We start from the raw sequence: 21,626 nt of genomic DNA on the forward strand, positions 1-21,626 counted from the left end.
AATAGCTTTTTCATTTCTCTGCGACAGGTGCCAATTTTCTCATAACGAACCTGGAGCCGGATACCGTCTATCTAATACGCGCTGCCTCGCGTAATCTGGCCGGCTTCAGTGACTATACGAAAGTGGAGAAATGCAAGACTCTGTCCCTGGAACCACGGGTATCAGCCGGAGCCCTGCTGCCGCCCATCTATCAGCTGCTTTCCTTGTTGCTACTGGCACAGCTGCTTCGGCATTGCCACTGAATTCATGCAAATCTGTGAGTGGATGTGCCCCCAAAATTCCATGTGCTTTGTCTAGCTTTAAGGCGTCGCCAGGTTAACCTCCTTAGTGGCTGATTTGCTGCCCGATCGCTGCTCGTGTACTGTGTAACGTGTACTAATTAATATTCTAAGTTGTTAATATACCCGCTCTTAAGCTTAAGTTAATAAGGAGTTTTGTTGCGTTTCGTTTAATTTAGCTTTTGTGCAAGACCAGCAAATTAGTCAAAATTTATAGCAAAACATATTAAATCAACATATTAAAAACTTAAATACAAATAGATGTCCACTTAGTGCTTAGTTCAAAGCTGAAATTTAAATATTCAACATAATGAGAATGCAGCCCAGAAAGCTGTGGCCAAAAGGGCCAAAAGCCCAAAAGCGAGCAAATTTATAGCTCTAGATACAAACGCAAAGGTTTAAATATTAATAACTACAGGAAAATTATTCCTAGAATATCTTTATAATCTATTTTATCTAGACTTCAATTACTAACCTAAAAAAATCTTTGTAAAAATCGATGCATTTATTTGTCATATCCAAATCGAACACAACTATGCCTCCTACTAACAGACAAATCCTTCTGAAAAACAAATCCTTTTACAAACCATACTATAAAAAATATTCTAATGAAGCTTTACAAAAGCATTGCAAATTTTTTTTTTATAAACGATTTACAGCATAAAAGCCAAATAAAAATAACCAAACATAAATACAGGTAAATTTAAAATAAATAAAATACAAATCCAGTCCACTAACGCGAAAGAAAACAAAAAATACAAACACAAACAAAAGTAGACCTACATTTATATCACACAAACACATTTAAGCAATATAGTCAAAATTCAATTTTATAAAATATTATATCTCAAGTAAAAATGTTGCCAATGATTAAATGTTTTGTGGTTTCTGTGTGCCAACTATTAATAATATGAATAAACAATATGATTGAAAACGTTTTTGATATAAATATTTTTTTTTTAATTTAATCCGACCGCAGATTGAATGGGACAAAGAGAATATTCTACTTTTTTTAACTATTTTTATTTATTTATTTTTTTCACAAATTTCTTTTCCGGCTATTGTATTATATTTGGTATGTACATAATAGCCAATACACATCACAGTTTGCAGTGAAATTTTTAAAGCAAGTTTAGCAAATTGTAATATTAAAAGATGAACACTATTAACATACAAATAATACAAATATTAATAATAACAATAATAGTAATAATAATAATGATAATATCACTATTTATTATTATTATTAGTAATATGATTAAAAAAGGACTTCTTTTATATCGAACCCCTTTTATAAAGCTAAGAGTTTCTCATGCAGTAATATTTATATATTTGATTACCTATCGATAATTGACATATGTTTAGTGTTAAGGTGTCCACCACAAGTAAAATCGCTAGGAACTGATTGTAGGGGCGAGGATAAATGCACAAGTTCACATGCATGTACTGTGTATAAGGTTTCAAACGTCTGTCTATTATTAGTCTCTAGTTAGTCTCTCAATTTTGAGGCTATGAAACTTTGCTCTGTTTCGAGAATTCATCTACCCAGAAGCAAAATGATTTTAACATGCTTAAGTTATTTATATTGCGAATGGAAAATGAATGTAATATTACAAGGTTAACACGAAAATTCAATGCAGTGAAATGTGTGTGAAGTTGCCGTAAAATTAAATCTATTTGCCAAATCAGGTTCTTGTGTGAAATGAAAAAAAAAATTAAGAAACTGCCAATCCTAGTCAATAACATTACCTAGCAAAGGCTTGAACGCAGTAGCCTTGAAAGGGTAAGAAAATATTTTGAATAGCTACGACTTCAAAGGGAATGGCAGCTGTCAGTAACTAGGCAAAGAAATTAAATTCACTTATGATACTTGGTTTTGTATCTGGGAACAATGCAAAGCAAGCGTCAAGCTGTCAAATGGTGCTACAAAGGTGTCAGTTGAGAAATTGAGACAGATAAGAGTAGTTGGAGTTGATATTGTTTGGAACGCAAGTAAATTTCCAGTTAATCGACAACATGGGTAATTTTGATCTGGAATGTTGACAGCTTACCAGATGGACTAAATAGTTTTCTATTCCATCCATGCTCATATATTTTCTTACAGATGCTGCACGCACATATGAACGATATTTGAGTGCGCGAATACGCGTGGAACGACTAGATTGGTTACTTTCAAGAGGTCGTGGTTCGCTTGCACGGAGGATCAGTCGCCATGGCCGCTTGCCCGCTGGTGGACGCTATACTTCATCCGTTGGCTCATTGTCCCTTTCATGCGTTCGTATACCCATCTCCAAAAAGCAGTCTGATAGATGCGTATGTGATGACGATAAGCCTACCAGTTCTGAGAAACGAATTAAAAAGTATACACAAGCATCTAAGGAGTATATAACCTCCTGCGCAGTAGAAAAATTAAAAGAAAAAAAGAGAAAGCCTGAAAGAAAAGCCAAGTGCAAAAGCGTTTGCAAGCATCCAGTTATAGTAGTGCCATCGAAATGGAAATATGAAGCATGCCCACCAGGCAAGAAACAGAATTCCAAAATGCGTTTCAAATGCTGTTTCGTTAGGGACAAGAAGAAGACGAAACCCCCATGTTCGAAACCATCGTTGGAATCCCTTAAAACTTGCCGATCAACACAAAAAGTGGAGCCCGTAAATTGCCCATGCCAAGAAAAATCGGTGGCTGCTTCATCGAAGGAAAGTCTGAGATCCGAGAGGCAAGGAATGGGGCCCGTTCAGTGTGTTACAAAGTGTACCGAATGTGAAAAAATACCGAATATAACCATAGAACTGTGCTTGCTCAAAAAGAAACTGGAGGAGCAGATCGCACAAGAAGCAGAGCAGAAGCAACAGCTGAATGTGATGAACAATCAACTGAAGCAGCTCTGTGGCACTGTTAATACGCTTAATGAAAAGTGCAAGGGCTTGGAGAGTGAGAAGGAAAAGTTGACCAAGTGCGTCTGCATAAAAAAGTCGTCAGCAAAAATTATCTGTAATAAAAATGATTCCACACTGGAGCGCAAAGTCTCGAGTCAGTGTCAGTTTTGCAAGAACAAGAATCTACCCGTCCTTAGCAGCATGCAGTACGCACTCTTCAAAATGATGGGTAAGCGTTGCTTTCAAGACATTGCGCTGACGATTCTACTGCGAGCGGACAATGTCTACCATGTGAATGTGAGAGATCTGGAAACTGGATCCGTACTGGGCTGTTTGCTGGTTACCGATGCGGGCATCAAGGAGGCCAATACTCTGGGTATTTTCCAGGAGATACTCACATTCTGTGTTATCGATGTGCGCAACACGATCAACAACAAGGATGCCGTCTTTGGTGGCATAAACTTCGAGCTCGTACGTGATCACCGTCTGACTGGAGGGAATACATTGAGCCCAAAGTCCCAGCCGGAGACAAGTGAGGTGGAGCAGTGCGATTCGCCAGTGGAACTCTGTGAGGAGGAGTCACCCAAGGAGCAGCAGAGTTCTGTCTTCTGCCTAACCGATGATATCAAGGCTGCGTACAACAATTCCAAAACATTTTCAGTTTCTTCTGTACCAAAAACAAGCGAGCCACAGGTCGAGGCTAAAAGCAAAAACAAAAGTAAGCCTAAGATGAGCATGTCCGAGGTAATGCGTGAAATTAATAGCTATAGTAGTACCCTTGTGCTGACAGATACGGAGACCAAATATCCAGTGCGACACATTCGAATCATTTCCCTGATGGAATCCACCTCCCCCTCTGAATATAGCGATGACGATTTTCCGCGATCTAAGCTAAACTAATGGCTCGTTAGCTGCTCAATCTGTCATAGTTATTGAAAATTCCAAATTTTAATGTGTTGTAACAAGTATTGTACATATTTTTAATACAATTTTTAACCAAATAATATCCAAAAGCAGGTTGTGAATAGAAGACAATAGCCATCTAACAGAAAGTTTTCTGTAAGAATTTTTCCCACCATTGTGAAGGAACCCATTCCTGCAAGATTAAAGTTACTTGCTGATTTGTAGGAGGAGCCCTAGCACCATCTGTTTCAGTAAGAATATTCCTCATTTTCACCCATTTCAATATAGTTTAATAGCTGCCTGATTTTTACCTAGGTCGCACAGACTTACCTATAACACAATGCAACTTGTACAGTATTTGGAAGAAACTAATTTGTATTTATTTTAATAAATTATACTCGCGGACTCCAGGACCTTATTACACAGGATAAAACGATAACATATCTTTTAGATATACCTAAATAAATTGTACTGATTTCCTATTGGATATCTTTGTATGTTGCCTTTACCAGTCCTTACCAGTGCAAAAAGTAAAAAAAAAAATAAAATCAAGAAGTGTGTGCAATTTTTTGTGTAGCACGTCGCCTAAATTATAACGATTTTAACCGACGATGCATCGCCATTCAAAGGTTCTACCTAACAGGATTCTCGAAGATAAAATTCAATATTTATATATTTTTTTCCAAATTTCCGTAAGCCTCAATGTAAATATTTCCCTCAAATTTAACTAGCGTAAGCTGCAAGCAGTCTACTTGGATTACATAAGTATGCGCTTCCTATACGAACTATGTCCTAAAGGGTATTTAATCTTAGGCGTTTCGTTATTTCGTGTAAATGCCTTTTTTCTGTTTGACTACGAAAGCTGATCGGCTGGCATACCTCAAGTATAGAAAGCTTTGAAATTGCAATCAAAGCAAATTGTTTGAGCCCGGCACAAAAGCAATTTTTAGCCTGCATTTGTGTAACGGGCTGGGAGAAAGGCAACCGCTGCCATCGAACCGCATGTCAAACGGTTCATTTTGGCAAATAGAGGTTTGTCAATCAGCCGCATTGCCGTATCCGTGCGCCAACAGCTGTCCGATGAGAGGTCGAGCTGTGTGTCCGTTTTTAACGCCAGCATCTGGTGCTGGTAACTCCTGGGGCCGCGCTGACAGCCGCATAAATCAGATGAATGGCAAACAACGCGGATGCGAATGCGGCTGCGGACACGAGAAATGACAACGACAGCTGCCATATTGCGGACTTTGGCCCCAACTGACATTTATTGCCAAACCGAGCGTTAAATACTATTTTTCGCTGTACACAATTCTATTTGTGCGTCATAATGGCATCAGGCATCAGGCATTAACATTTGATATTAGCACCAGCGCATCAGGCATCAGTCGTTTGGGCCAACAAAGGATAGCAGCAGCATTTCGCATGCGGCCGCTGACATTTGTGTAATTGTTTTGCATCGGCACGGTATTGCGTTCGTGCCACAAAATGCGGCAGCCATTTGTTAAGCCGGGCAGATATCACTCACAATCTACATTTAGCATTCAGTTGTCAAAGCCAAAGCTCATAATGAGCCCATGTCAGTGGAATCATCTGGGCCAAATTTTAGCAACTCTCATTTAAGCAAAAACTGGACCCGTGCAACTCTTTAAGGGAAACTGAGTCGCTCGACAAAAAAAACTTCTAATTTTTCACCCAAATAGCTTTAGTGGGACGCACGCTTTTAGCCTGAATCGATGGCGTTTGCTTTTGTTGCATACCCTGTTGTCGCGTACGGCCGTAAAAGGGTATAATACAGTTCTTAAGATATGTAAATACTAGCCGGGTATTAACAGACTTTGTCTGAGCCAAGTGTTTCCCTCAAATTGGAACATTACCTTTCCACCTATTTTCCTGATAGAAAAATTAAATATTTCCATTAGGTTTAAAAATTAGTTTTGATAGGATGCTAAGCAAAAAGGTGATACCATTTTCCACTCGTAGGGACCAGTACTATCGATTGGCATCAAAAACTGAAAATCGAAATTTTGACCCATATCGACCAAAATGGCAAGGGGTTACATCACGTTTTTTTTTTTTCAAAATCGGGGTCGGTTCGAGAATAAAAACTTTGTTGATGATTTTGTTTTACATCACGTTTTTTTTCAAAATCGGGGTCGGTTCGAGAATAACAACTTTTTTCATGATTTTTTTTTAATATCTCGGGTAAATATTGTCTGATTTTGGAATTTTATACCTTTTTTGAATTCGTAGGGATCCCTACTATCAATTGGCATTCAAACAAATTAAAAATCGGTGGGTCAAAAAAATTTGTCGACCAAAAAACCATTCGATTGTAGAATCAACCTGATTTGATGAATTTTTGAAATATCTCGGCCAAATAATGTCCGATTTGTGAATTTTATACCATTTAGGACTCGTAAGGATCAGTACTATCAATTGGCATCAAAAAAAAGAAAATCTAAATTTTGACCCAAAATTGACAAAAAGGCAATGGGCTTACATCTGATTTTGAAATGTCATACCTTTTTGAATTCGTAGCGATCCCTACTATCAATTGGCATTCAAACAAATTCAAAATCGATGTTATAAAAAAAGTTGCTGACCAAAAAACGGATTGTTTGTAAAGTCATCCTTCTTTGATGATTTTTGGATTATATCGGCCAAATAACGTGCGATTTTGAAATTGTATACCATTTTGGACCGTTAAGGATCAGTTTTATCATTTGGCAAAATTTCAAATTCTAAATTTTTAATGTAATATATCAAAAAAGCAAGGGGTTACATCACGTTTTTTGTGAAAATCGGGGTCGGTTCGAAAATCGAAACTTTTTCGGTAATATTTTTTAAATATCTCGGGTAATCAGACAGTCTGTCTGTCTAGCTTTTTAAATTGGTGTATATAGGGTATGTCACTGTCGGGCAAAACTACTTCGGGCACTTTAGCTCTTTTTTTTCGGCCTGGCCGCCTAAAGTCCCTTTCGCCAGCATTGAAAACTGCAGCTGCCATTTCAGCTGTTGTTCGAGTTTATTAAGCCAATGCCATTTTCATGTCAGCGCGAGTTTTTCGTCCTCTTTTCATTCGCCTTATCGATGGCATTCACACACACACACATATATATATATATATATACATGGCAAATATGTGCGGATGTTACATGCAGAGGCCAGAAATGCAGCTTTAAATTTTGCTAAAAAGCGGGCATCATTTGAAGGCGGCTTTTCAATTTGGATTTGGAGTTTCTATTTCCAGAGCCACAAAAGGACGGGAAGTAAGATTTTATTTATAAGAGATGGAAAAAGGGAATGAAATTTATATAGCGATAGGCACTTGCAGTTCTCAGTCCAACATAAAATAGAAAAAATCGATGCGGTATGTTTTTATGTTATTAAAACTGTGTTTTTTCTTTCAATTGGCAGGTTATATATGTTTTCATATACATCTATTTAAGTACTATTTGTATGCATACAAATTTTATTAAATCCATTTGAGTTGCATCGTTGAATATCTGGACCAAACGAACCCAAGGCAAGAGAACTTTCGGCTTTAAGAGCTTTTCAACTAAACTAATTTAATTGGCGCTCTGTGCATTTGATATGCGCTTTGAGAAACCAGCACAAACGCGTCCCACTTCCAAAAAACAGCCTCTGAATAAATGCTGTTTAAAATGTGCACTGTGGAATACACACACACACTCAAACACACACACGATGCATATTCAAACACACACACGTGATGCACACACACTCAGTTAGGCTAAACTTTCAGTCAAAAACCAAGTCATCCAGCAAAAACAACAACAAAAAGTTTATTCCCGCTCAATTCCCTCGCTGTTAAGAGGGAGAGAGAGAAAGAGAGAGAGAGAGAGGGAGAGAGCTGGACTCGGCTCGTTCAGCAGGCAGCATAATTAATTGCGGTAATTAGAGTGTTGGCAACAAACAGCACACGAAAAACAAGAATAGCAACAAAATCTATAAGAGACTATCAACTGACTACGATGGACCAAAAGATACCCTGTAAACATCTAAAAACTGTGCTTTAAAATGAAGCCTATCTTGATATTCATACGAAAAAATTACCACAACAAATTTATATTTTCAACCAACAATTTATCTAAACGCCAAGTAAAGACAATATTATAACCGCAAAATAAAACTTACACCCCGAATGATTAAAATGAACGCAGATGCCTAAACTCACGAAAATGGATTTAGTCTCTTGCAACTTGAAATGTGCTCAAAAGATCGTGAAAACTGACCAAGAAAACTGAACCGAACAGGCTCCCTCCCGGAATATTTATTCAGTTTTTCGTTTGCAGCGAACCAACTGGTAAGTCTTTCATATTTATATTATTTCATATTTGGTAGATGTAAATTCTGTATAGTTAAAGTAAGCTAGCATGTTGTACATGGAAATATGTAACAAGAACGACCACCCAGAAATTATAAATGTGTAATAAGAACGGCTGCCCATAAATTAGAAATTTAACGCTTTCATTAAAGTGTTTCAAAACTAATGTCAAACCAATGATGGAAACAAGAAGAAGAAGAAACGAGTCAGAAAGTTAGTTCGTTATGTCAGCTAAGACACCACCCTGTTTTTTTTTCTTTTTAATTTCTTACAACAAATTCTGGGTACGGCTTAAGGCTTCATTGCGGGATTACAGGGTACAACAACGGAGCGCTGAAGTCACAACAGCAAGCAAACAGCGAAAGGTGTAGGGCATTGGCGTGCTGGAACCCTTGAACCGGTAGCAGAATGTGCCACTGCAGGCCGAGCCTTTGCTTTGCTGAAGATTTGTGGGCCCCACAAACTTGCTGGCATATTAGTTCTAACCAACTTTTATTTACGACTCGGGCGCAACTGTTGACTGTTGTTGAGAGGCCCGCGGCGCTAATTTAGTTTGCTCTTTCATTGCTGTTCATTGCGGCGAACATTGCCACGGTGCTGGCATCATTAGAAATCTCAAAATGATTTTATGGCTAAACAAACAGACATGTCAAGAGTGGGGAGGGGTGACGAGGGGCAGGAGACATCGCATACTTTCAGATAAAAATCTCAGTTGCAAAAATAGAGACGAGTGGCAGCCGGAGTGGCAAAGACGTTTGTGGCGTTTCCCCCCTACCCCCTACCCGCTGCCGACGGCTATGTTGGTTCAGCTTGTCTAAGGGGATGGGAAAGCGAGCGCGTCGAAGACTTTTTGCCAGTTCACTTTAATTGGTCACTTGGCGCGCGCACAAAAACAATTTAATTTTCGCCATTTTCTTATTATCTCGATTTTGCACGCCAGCTTGAGTCGCGGCGTCTCACTTGCTCTCTCTATACAGTATTGAGCGTGTCAGAGCGCTGCCATATATCTGGGATAGACTTAACCAGGACGCTAGCTACTGCTACTGCTGCTGAAACTGCTACAGCTGCTTACTGCTCGCTTTCCTTCATGTTCAGTATTTCATGCAGCTTCAGGCGCAGCCGTTTATGTAATTAAGCGTTGCATACTTTTCCGCGCCATGCTTTTTAATCAGCTGCCAGTAATAGGCGGTGTGTGTGTGTGTGTGTGTATCCGTTGGCTACTCGGTTGGCAACGTCTGTTGTGCGTTATTACCACAGCAGCCATTAAATCTTTTGTGTGCAATTAAAAAAATTACAATTTAATGCTTTGTAAATAGCTCAGCGTTCATTTATTGACATGACCGCATTCTCAAAGTGCTCAAAGCAACGGCCAAGAAGTGAAAAGTGAGCTAAAATATGGGCAGAACTATGCAGCTGATAAAAAGTACAAAAATAGCTTGAGTAAACAGACTTTGATAATTGATGCTCTGTCATGCTCTCTAATTTACACAGACATTCAGTATCGCTTTGCCTCTCAGAAATCATAATGTTTCGGCTCTGGAGTCAATGAAAGTTTGCAAAAAATTCGAATTGCTGAATTTTTTATTTTACCAGTGTTTCAAGCCGGGCTTGAACTAAAGTCTTATTTTGCATTTACCTTAAGTCGAACCCTAAACCGGACCATCTTTGGCAGCCAGTTATTATTGTCTTGTTTAAAAATTGTATATTTACTCAATAATAAAATTCATAAAAGTTTAAATGTAATCTTTTTTGCAAAATATTTTTCTGAAAGTTAATTGTACATTTAAAAATATGATGAAGCTCTAAGCCTTTACTAAATCTCAAATAAAAGATTTATTTCAGTGAAATATACATCTGTGAATTGTGTAAATACAATTTCTTACCTTTGCATTTGGCCACATAAATTGAATTATTAAATAACAGCAATTATTATTTCTTTTTCATAAAGCAATTCGAATGCTATGCTTGATGCACAGGAGAAATAAAATAAAATTTCCATAGCATACTTTTGGGTAGAGTATGCTTTTACACACACATACCAGCACACACGTTTAGCGAATCGAAAACAAGCAGGAATATTATTCAACAATTCGCTTTCGCAATGCTACTTAGCAAGCCAAATGGCAAAACATGCATGAAAATTGAAAATTATGTACAAAATGCTTTCAGCGGCAACAAAGCAATAATATGCAACAATAATAGCAATTGACTTAGTATGTATGTGGCTGTGAGTGAGTGAGTGTGTGTGTGTGTCTGTGTGAGTGTTTCAGCTCCAGCGGAGTGCCATATGCCATTTTGTAATGCCTGCCTGCTACGCTTGGGTTTTGTCAACGCAATGAAGTGCGACAGCTATGTGTGTGTGTCTGTGTGCAGGTGTGTGTTTGGATGTGTGTTGTATAAATGTAAGCAAGACACCTTTGGCAGCAATTCAAGTAACTTGAAGCCAGCCACTTCATATTGTAAATTTGGTAGAAAATATTTTTGTGTTTTGCCAGGATTTCCTACCACCTGCCCCGTGCATCCTGCCACCTTCTAGCCATGTGCTTAACGTTTTCTTGTTATTGTTGCTGTTGCATTGTGGTTGCAAGTTGCAGTTGCTGGGCTGTGGCAGCTTGGCACCTGTTTGCATTTGGCTTTCTTTGCATGCAGCTTCTGCTTCTGTATGCTACTTAATGTAATTGTCGTTATTGCGTTTGGCTGATTGCTTCCGCTGTCAGCATTCTCTGCAACAACTTTTATGTCCCAGTTGAACCCATTCAAATTGAAATATATTTAACTTTATGCATGAATGTGCAATTTCACAGCATAATAGCTCAAATACTAACAGATATATGACCCACGAAATTCTCTTATGAATAAGAAACCTACAAACTTTCAGCATTACTGGCCAAGCAATGTGACGAAGACAGGAATGCAACGCTTACTGAAGTACTTCGAAGTATGCCCAATAAACTAGGTCGACTGGTTGGCCTAGGCTTGGTTAATGCCGATTAGAAAGAAAATATATACATATATCTTTAAATTTGCAAACGAGCCAAAATAATCGTCAATATAGTCAATATACTAGTCTGTCCGTCTGTCTGTTTCTATAGACACTATTTATCAAACATTTGCATGGATACTTGCCTTCGATAGTCGCTCTCTCCTGCGAACTTTGCATATAGCCAAACAATATACCACACTTCTTCTTAAATATGTTAGGGTATATTGTGGGTATATTTTGCTTTATATACTCAAATGAAATCATGTGTGTACTAATATATAAGTATTCTTTAATTATAACTCTCCAAAATCTAGACTCTATAATCTAGATAAAATTCACTAGCCAAATATATTAAGAAAAAACTGTTGCTGCAAGTCAGCCCAATCGTAGTATTTCGGCTACTAAAAATGCAGGGCTTACCCTAATGTCGATGGGCAGGTGTTTCTACCGCTTCTCAAAGAGATAATAGAAGCTTACGGCAGGGTTAAAGTAGAATTTGTTTGTTTTCATGTAACTGGCAACTCAATTAGAGCCCCAAAGTAAACAGGTTGCTGTAATATAGACACGCTTCCACCCTCTAAAAGTATTTGATATCTATTTTGGTTTGGCATTATCATTGTTTTAAGCATTTTACGGGGCAGGCGAACAACCGGCGCCATTACGTATGCTACACTATTTGCACAGCCACCAGCCAAGTCCTTGCAAGGACGAGCTGCAGCTACCAGCAGCAGGAGGCGTGGCTGTCTGTGGCTGTTGTCTCTGCCACTGTTTGCTGCCATTTTGTTGATTTTATTATTTAGTTGGCTGTAGGTGTAAGTTTCACTCTTATTTTGTGTTCTTGCTAGCAACTGCAGCCAGTCTATTTGCTTAGTTGTGTACGTTTTAGTGCCCCATTGTCCTGCTCTTACCCTGGCATTGTTTGTCTTCCAGTTCTGTCTGCCGTTTTATGAGTTTGCCTTTTATGTGATGTGACGCTTGCTAATGACAGCAAAACTTTTTTGTTTTCGGTCTCGTCAAAGCGAAAGTTTTGTACAGAGTTGCATAATTTGCTCACTGCTCTTCAATGACATTGGCTTATATTGTGTGCAAAAAAGCGACAGTGAATAACAGAAACCGTACAAAATATCATTGAACTAAAGAGCTTCAATTGCATGAAGTTCGAAAGTCTTGATAATTGCATTTTCCTGAATTCTCTTTCTAACACAAAGTTGGGATGAAAAAGGAGCAGTCAATAAACTTGTTTGATATTTGTCAAAAAGCGAGATTAAAATTAAAGTTTGCCAAAAGCCAGCATAGGTTCATCGGTTGGTCTGCGTTCTGTTAGATACAATTTTCTTGAAAGTAGCCTAATGCACAAATACTTTACTTAATTTAAGTTAAGCGCAAGAGCATGAACGTTCAAGCAAAGCATAAATTAAAAGCTAAAAGTTCAATATATACCACAATCTCCTTTTCTTATTCAATAGCTTGGTACAAATATTAGTTCTAAAAGGCTTTAAAGTACTTAAAGAACTTATCAAGCGATGAATTAATCCCAATTTGCATTTGCTTCTTCTAAAAAGCTTCTAAAACCTTTAATATACTTCCATTTCCTCATATTGCGTCACCATAAAAAGGCTGTATTGACAGATAAAAAGCTCATTACCTGAAAAATGTACATAAACATGTTCCCAATATAAAGTCTCACTTAAAGCTAAAAGCTTTATTGTTACACTGTTTATATCTCTCATTTCTAATGTTGTTTTACTATAATAAACCTTTATAGTATTACATAGAGTAATAAATATTTCTGTTTATCTGTTTATTACTCTATAATAGTATTATAAGATCTAAACGATTTAAAAGCTTTCTCAGAGATAATGCTTTTTAAGCTTTAAAAATCACTTAAATTAAAAGCATCCGTTTATATCTCTCTCCACATGTTGTTTCACTAAAAGCCTGTTAAAAAAGCTTCATAAACAAGTTCTCAGTCACATGTTCTCCATTAATATGCTCTTTTCCCGGATTTCAATTTTGCCTGTTTCAGCAAGTGTCATTGGCGCTTAAGAAGCTGCAGTCGCTACTCGCAAGTTTGCCTGTTGCTTCATCAGCTGCGCATTTATCAAGCGGCTGCGGTTGGCTCCTTTGACAGGCCAAAATGCATTTGCCAGCGTGCATTAATCACACGCAAAATTACGGCGCTCGTTTGATGGGCAACAAATCGGGCGCAAATTCACGCAAACATTGGCGCCGTCTCAGCTGCATTCGAGATCTGCATGCAGAGCGTGGAGCATGGGCCACAAATCAGTTTAGTTCAGATGCAGCTCGTTCGGCTTCGGCTGCTGCTGCGGCTGCTGCTTGTGTTCTTCCTTCAGCTCATTCCCAGTTGCCATTGCTGTCCTCAATCTCGTCAGCGTGCCTGGCAATCTGGTTGACTGGTCTGGCAGTCTCGTAGTCTCGTAGTTTTGGCTGCTTGGCTTTCGTTGTACGCAGCTGCCTCATTATGTGCGCCAGTTGCCGCTGCTGTTGCCGCTGCTGCTGCTGCAACTTCGCTTCTAGAGCACACAAATCTCCCCTTAAGTAATTTACTGGCAACTGCTACTGCTGTTGTTGCTGCTGCTGCAAAGTGCACTTTGCTATTTTTCAAATCGCAAAAGGCAGGCGACAACAACACGTAGCAGGCGCTCGTCTATGTATCCCGGCTGGTAGATACCCTGTCAGAGATGCATTATAACACTTACTCTTAAGGATGATTTTATTTAAAACAATATATGTTGTTTTCAATTTTCAGTTAAAAATATTTTGAGTCTAATTTTTTAATTAAAATAAAATAATTATTAAATATAATAAGAAATCTGTGCATTAATTTTCTCTGCAGCTAATCTTTCTCTTCTCTGTCTCTTTCTCTGACAAAACTTATGCAGCTAAACTCATCAACATTTTTTTCACAACTGTAGTATGTAACTAGAAAACTACTGAGGAAATTTTCAAACTTTTCTAAAGGTCTCTAGACTATAATTTATCACGATGCACCTGTAAAGACGAAAAGAATCATATCTGGTTTACCGTACTAGATCTAATATTATTACTATTAATTATTATTATTAATTTGTACAATTTTTATTTTCATAATAAATAGAGAAATAGTGTGCTCGCATTTTAAGTACGCAATTTAAGTCTCCAGTGTGCATAGATCAAGTGTCATTTACTTATTGAAGATGTTGAAAGAACTTGATTGAAGTTCAAATTTTACTTAAGCCAAGAACAAGTGCCTTATTTCAATTTTTATACTCACTTTTTAATATTAACACATGGCAAATCAGTAAAATTCGTATATATTCGGATGAAACAATTTGTTTTCTAACTTATTTAATACTTTGGGCTTTCCTGTTTTATATATTGATACAGCAAGATATATATAGAAATGAATTATTATAGTATTTAATATATCTTTTTTTTTTGTGTTGTCTGTGTTGGATATCGAAGATCCCATATATTTTGAGAGCTATTTCTAGCTTTAGCTAGAGATCAGTTGAAGATGATTGGCGCAGGTGTATGATACTCTCTGGTATTATTCTCTTTTTTACGTATACGGGGTATCGCAGGAACAATTGCAATAGCTGGCTGACTTCTGGCGCTGCTTGAAGTTGAAATTGAAATTGAATTGCGATTGATATTGATTGGCTGCGTGCTTGAGCGACAACTCGGCCAAATCATGTGCAGGCAACAAGCTTTCCAGCTGGGAATTTCACAGGCACCCAAGCGTCTTGTAACTTTCGCTTATTGTGGTATCCCTGTATGTGTGTGTGTGTGTGTGAGTCCATCTTTAGATATACACATGGTATAGGGGATTATGAGCAGCCCAGAGGGTATCAGTCAGCTCCTTTTGGCATCGTCTCCATATTGGCATTCGAGTGTGGTGTGGCATGACTGGAAATCGAATTTCAGTTTTCGCTGTAAGCTGCCATCAACGCAGCGCTGTATATATGAATGTGTGTATGTACACGTGTGTGTATGTGTGCGTGTGCATTGAAGTAAAGTTTGTGTATTGTTTAGTCAAGTGCAGCTGCTCGTGCAACTTGTTTATGTGCAGCACAAATAGAGTTTGGCAGCGAGCGAAACGTGTGGGGCAACTAAATGGGGAAAAATCTTGTTTAGTTGCAACAGTCCCAATTCCTTCCTGAAGCAGCCTTAATCAGCACTTGGAACTGTAAATTGAGTGACCCAACAAGCTACGAGCTTGGGTTTGAGCATTCATAATTATTTGGAAAACCAATCACGTACCCATTTATGCATTCACTCAATCGGTCACAGAGCCGATCACAAGCTATGCCTCAAGTTTTGCTAATGCATTTTAACAATTTTTCCCTCTAGACCTACCAGGATTTATGGCCCTTTATTTCTATCTACATGCTCGACAGATTACGCTATGCACAACTCTTTTCGTGTATTATGCATAGATTACAAAAGCATGTAACACGTTTTTTTTTACTGAATTTGCTCTCCTCCTTCGGGTACTCATTGACCACGCCCAGCTATGAGAAGGGGCAGAGCTTGCGGGACAGAATATAAATATCTACCACTGATAATTTTCCCTCACTTCAGCCTATCTAATTAATATTTTATATACTATTACATTTACTTTACTTTTTTCAAAAACATGTTTTTCTTTGTTTTCTATTCATTATATATTCTTAAATAATTTATATTATTGTTAATTTGAACCCAAAAATACTTATTCCTTACTAATACCTTCCTTCTTACCTGTATAATCTAATCTATTTGGAAAAATCTATTTGCTCGGTAGGCTGTCCGCAGATAAACTATAATTATGGTAAAAAGCATTTTGAAAGAATTATATACAAACATTCTTATATTAAAGTAAGCTTTTTATACATATTTAAATTAAATAAGATACTTATAAGGCACATAAAAGTTTAAAACACCTTTAGTTGTAATTGTCTAATGCAATTAGGCCCACGAAGAGCTTAAAGCTTGAGGGAAAATATTCTGAAAGCACACACTTAAAGCGCCTGGTCAAATGCAATTTAGAAGTTTTTGACATGGAAGCTTAAAGCATTTTTAATTGTAATTGCAATTAAGATTGGATAGAAGTTTAAATAATTTAAATGTAAATTGCAAAACAGTCAAGTAAAACTGAAACCTTTATCGATGCTCATCTTTTGTCATGGATTGGGTGACCCACAATACCTAAAGGCTCAATTTAAATGTCTACATTTGTGTATTTGGAAAGAAAGCCACACTTTCATTTATGCATCATCCGTTTACGCAGTCAGTCGCTCAGGCAACTGACCACGGAAAAAGCCACAAGTTTGGCAAAATGCATTTCAACAACTTTTCGTTTTACATTTTACATTTCCTTGCTATTTCGGTTTCGGCTTAAATTTCCTTTAGTTTTTATTAGTGTTTTTTGTTTGCTCTTTGCTTATTTGCTGTTTGGTCTTTTTTTTGCAGTTGAAAAATGTTTTGCCATGCAAATATTTGTAAATCAGGCGGAAACAAAATTACGAGCAACTTCCGGGTCGCATAAACGGCGTCCGCCAAAGTATAAAAAAGTGTTGAGCAGCGGCGTAGTTTAATGACCTCCAAAGGGGTCGATATATTAACGCTTAACTTTTACTTTATTTAAATGTATTTATGCATTCATTGAATTGAAACTCATTTTGAGCTCTTGAATTCTACCAAAAACAAATATTTCTTATGTAAATTCTTTAATTCACACGCTGCATTTGAATGCAAACTCTCCCCTTTCACGTTAACACACACTTTCTTGTAAGGAGTGCGTGAAACCCCCCTTTTTCCACGCCTCAATTGCAATTGGCATGTGTGCTGGTGGCTTCGGACTTTACACAACATTCAACATAAATCGCTGAGGCGTGCGCCCCAATGACCGTAGGTACTTCTTTGGCCCTTCCACGTTCTTTTGCCCTTGTACCACACTGAAATGTGCAAGTTAGAAGAATGTGGCATGTGTCAGTGTTGGCTACTCCCCAGCAGTGTGCGGGGCGTGTTCCCTCATTTCATTGCTTATTTGTTTGTTGTGGTTCTTGCGGCTGTTGGTGTTGATGTTTTCCGCTTTGTCAGGTGCTTGAACTTGGGTGTATTTACGCTTTCCTTTGCCTGAATCTATTTTGTTTAGTTTATTCGCTCTCTGATGATTAACAACTATGTGTTGATGAAAGGATTTGGTTAATTTATGTAGGTTTAATGAGGTTTAAGTTTTTTTATTCAAAATTTTGTTGTTTTGGAACACTTTTTTATTTTAAATTATTCGACGAAATCTCTAAAAATAAACCGATTGGAATATATAACCTAATGCTGGGGCAGCCTTTTTTTAGCTAGTTCAAGAACCCAACGCTTAAAGCTTAAAAGCTCAGCAGGGTCGTGTCCTTGCAGTCAGTTTTCAGAACGTGCTAGGCACCCTGTATCCAATCAGCGCCACCTATTGTGAAGTAGCTCTCACAAACTTTGCTATTTATTAAAATAGATGGCGCTAGTCTAAAAGATGTGGCAGCTCCTTTCGATAGATAGAATCTGAAGCTCAATTATCTCGACTACGCGGACTTTCGAATTGATTTTTAAATGCACAACTTGTGCAAGCATTAGTTGGTAACTATATTTAACCTGGTATTTTAACAAATGTAGAGGACGTACAATTTGAATTTTGTATAACAATTTAATTCCTTATGCTGTAATATGGAGAGATATAACAGCTGGACTAAAACGTCGAAAGGCACATGACAAAGTACATTTAATATGATCCATTAATCTTATTTGGCGTCAATTACCACAATACGTTGTGGGGACTTAATCCTCATATAACAATAAATTTCGAAAACCATTCCCACACCGTATATAGTTCAATATTTCATTAAACTTTGGTAAGTTTTGTTTAGTTTTTACAGCTAATCAGATGTAAATTAAAAGCAGTAATGCGAATACATTTAAATGTATTAAAGATACATAGATTTAGTCCCTGTCTTCCCTTTATAAACAGACAGACGGGTATACACTTCTCCAACTGTATAGGGTATTAAAACAATCGCACCGTTTAGGTGAACATGTCCAGCCCAAAATCATTGCGGCGCTGTCTGTGCTAAGACTTTGATTATTTTAAACTGGATACGTGGCCAACTGCAGACTAACTCACTCTCGACATCTCTGGGTGGGTTGTGCTGGCCCGGGAATATTAAACTGAATGCGAAGTTAGGAATTTGGAGCACGTTATGGCATGCCACAATTGAATTAGAAAGTTTATCGCATGCAATTCATATAAGCACACACAAGGCGTAACGTGAATGCATTTTTAACTGCAACTCGCACCTTCACTCTACAGCCGGCTCCTTCCGCTGCTCCTGCTACTGTTTTCCTTTGTGGGCTTTTTTGGAGTTTAGTAATTTGGCTGTGGAATTTCTTTGAGCATTTCGAATTAGCTCTTTAAACTTTTGCTTGCCTCGCATAGCTTTAAACATCACTAAGGCGGAACTTGATTTCTTCTTCTATGATGCCCCTCCCTTGTCTATTTTTTGCTTCCTTAAGGTATGCGACAGACTTAATTCTATCCGTTTTCAAAGAACGACTATCATTAACCGACACTAAGTGCTTCTCAAATCAATAAGCTCCCCCTCACCGTCTATCCACCCCTAACTTTCCAAATTATAGCTTATCGTAGTTAAACGTGTTTTACCTTCATTAAAAACGTTTTTATTACGCATACGCCCCGTGTGTCGCTTTATTTGCTCAACGTCGCCATGCGGAAGCTTTTAACGCCCTGCGAGATCATATCAGACATATATCGTCATTAAATGCCAATAAATAATGCGCTTCCAATGTGTGCAGCACGAACAAATTTCAGCTTTAATGCCACGAATATGCTTAATTCCCCAGAGTCGCCACAAAACAGAGGCGCTTGGATAGGTTGGTATAGGAGCAGCATATGATGACGCGATGGCTTTTCCCCAAAAAAGGTCGATGCTCGCTTTTTATTTCCACCACGCTGCAGCTGTCCAACACAGATTTCAGCCTTAGCTCAGCTTATTTATATAATAGCGCTGGGCTTTTTCTTAAAGCACGGCGCAAAAAGACTTGTAGTCCATAACTTCACGAGAGCCACATTGTCATTATTTAATTATGCAAACGAAAGCACAACGAAAACGTCCACATTAAAATTATGTTTTGAATTTCTTTTGTATTTTCCTGCCTTTTTTTTTGGATGGCGCAAGAAAGTGCGACAAAAAGACATAAGACGCAGACGAGTAACCGCATTTAAAAGTCAAGAATTTTGTTACCAAAACCAGAAGACCACACAAAACTAAAAACACAAACAAATTTACACACAACAACAATGGGATTATTGCAAAAAATGATACTAAAAAAATTCATAAAATATCGTGTATTTCTTTGTCAACACTTATATATTTTTAAGATTTAAAGCTTGGAAAAATCTTGGGAAGAAAGTCAATAGTGAATACATTGTCCTGCCAGGGGCAATATTCAAACAACTGTGTCAATTAGTTGTACATTATCTCATTTGATTCATTGATTCAAGCTTTTCTATGCTTATAATAATATTTAGTTATAGTGTATCGAGTTTAAGTGTAGCTTTTTTTGTGTCAAAACTGCTATTGCTTTTTTTTATCCGTATAAACCTCCCAAGTGATTTGTAAGCTTTTTTTTAAAGAACTTTCGGAGGCTTTCGCATTAAGAAGGTTTTACATAGGGTAAAGCACTAAAAAGCTTTCGCAATTTTATTCGTTAGTTAAATATGCTTAAAGCTTCTAATTGATTTGAAAGTTACTTGCTTTGGAGATTTTTAATGTATAAGATTTATTAAGCGCTTGATTTAATTTTTCCTGAGACAAGTCTTATTTTATTTTAGTATTATATATAGTATTATAGTATAGTATTTCTTTTATGGTTACTTGTACCTAAATAGTTAATGAGCTTTTTTAAATTTCTTCAATGAATGTGGCTTTAAGCTCCAAAGTTATTTGATAGCCTTTTGCTTTGGAGCTTTCTGATAAATAAGTTCATTAAGTTATCTTTTTAATTTTCCTTAAAAAAAGTCTGTTGCTCATTTAAATGTCCAATTTAAATGTTTTCACCACTGTCAATTGGAAAACAGGCAGCTAACTTGCTGGCTGGTCAGCCAGCCGCCACTTAAATGCTCTGCTCAATGGGTGCGGAGGGGAGGTAGACAATGGCAGTGGCGGCATATAATCAAGTGGGTTTTCTTTTTCTTTTTTGTTGTTTGCGATGGAAGCAGGCAGCGCACTAAATCGGATTAGCCGGGAATTATTCTTGTTGGCATTTATTTTGGTTTTGTAGCGCGTACACAAACACACACACACACACACACACAAACCGCACTCACATATACGCACGCACAAGCAGCCAGACAGCGCCCTGTCGCAATGTCTTCGCAGCTGGTGCATAGCCGTTGAGGCATTGTCCTGCCACTTTGACCTCGTCCTTGGACTTGCTGCATTGCGAGTGCGAATACAAATAAAATTAATGTCCAGTTTCTGTTTTGCTTTTTAAAACTTTTTCGCTTGTTTGTCAGTTGATGGTCTTTCCTTTGCCTTTGCCTTTTGTTTTAGTATTTATTTTAATTTGCCGTTTTATTTGAGCGTAATGAGCCGCAGGCGCGTCCAAGTGTTGCGCGTGGCATTGTCATTTGGCTCCCGAGGCATGTTTAAATAAACAAGCACATTGGCTCAATCTTAAAGCCACAGGCACAGCGTCGCAGCCACGTAAATCTATTAACACCTCACGCCCGATCCCAGCTTGGCCGCTCTGCTGCTCTGCCGCAAAAGGTGTCGAAGTGTGCGGTAAGTGTAGCATTTTGTTTAAGCGGCACGTACTCAATGTGGCTGCCATGCTCCCGCCCACCGCACTGTCCGCTGCCACATCCGCCACATCAAAAGCCAATCGACGGCGTTTCGAGTGCGTGCCCCCGCATACCGAGGCAGCGACGGTGGGGGGAACTTTCACAACTAATTTACATACAGCTTCTAACGCCATACCTACGTGACCATGCAAATCACATGGCCGGTGGGTTAAATGTGCGCGTATAGTACTCAAAGCTGAAATGGCTTTAATTACAATGACACTAACTGAAAGTAGTTCATAAACATATGATTAATCTCGTTTAGTGGCAAAAGTAACAGAATTTTGAGTATGTAAATGTTTATTTTATTTTTGATAACCTGCTCAGATAATAAAAAATAAACTTATTGAAGCA

The 21,626-nt window shown here is 37.9% G+C and overlaps 2 protein-coding genes across 5 annotated transcripts in view; both read left to right on the forward strand.

The window, feature by feature from the left end:
* Window positions 1-536, forward strand: part of fipi (factor of interpulse interval) — an 89,054-nt gene extending 88,518 nt beyond the window's left edge. The window contains exon 7 of the mRNA XM_064679212.1: window positions 28-536. Within this exon, the coding sequence (XP_064535282.1) occupies window positions 28-242 (215 nt within the window). The 3' untranslated portion in view covers window positions 243-536. The remainder of the gene's footprint in view (window positions 1-27) is intronic.
* Window positions 537-2,139: 1,603 nt separating this feature from the next.
* On the forward strand, window positions 2,140-4,542 carry LOC135426296 (uncharacterized). 4 transcript variants are annotated; one of them, XR_010435886.1, is made up of 4 exons: window positions 2,140-2,298; window positions 2,383-4,105; window positions 4,170-4,306; window positions 4,371-4,542. XR_010435886.1 is itself a non-coding variant. In XM_064679337.1 (3 exons), exons 1-3 carry the CDS (start codon window positions 2,295-2,297, stop codon window positions 3,937-3,939), a joined length of 1,506 nt encoding a protein of 501 aa, XP_064535407.1. In that variant the 5' UTR covers window positions 2,140-2,294; the 3' UTR covers window positions 3,940-4,204. The 4 variants fall into 4 exon arrangements, 3 of the variants coding, with proteins under 3 accessions (XP_064535407.1, XP_064535406.1, XP_064535405.1); XM_064679337.1 differs by lacking the exon at window positions 4,371-4,542 and having other exon boundaries at window positions 2,383-3,870; window positions 3,926-4,204; XM_064679336.1 differs by lacking the exon at window positions 4,371-4,542 and having other exon boundaries at window positions 2,383-3,870; window positions 3,943-4,204.
* Window positions 4,543-21,626: the final 17,084 nt, after the last annotated feature.

This window comes from Drosophila montana, unplaced genomic scaffold (genome assembly GCF_035044405.1).
Source record: "Drosophila montana isolate Dmon_TW-CO22-7 unplaced genomic scaffold, ASM3504440v1 contig_1_1, whole genome shotgun sequence".
In the NCBI taxonomy this organism is placed as follows: Eukaryota; Metazoa; Arthropoda; class Insecta; order Diptera; family Drosophilidae; genus Drosophila; species Drosophila montana.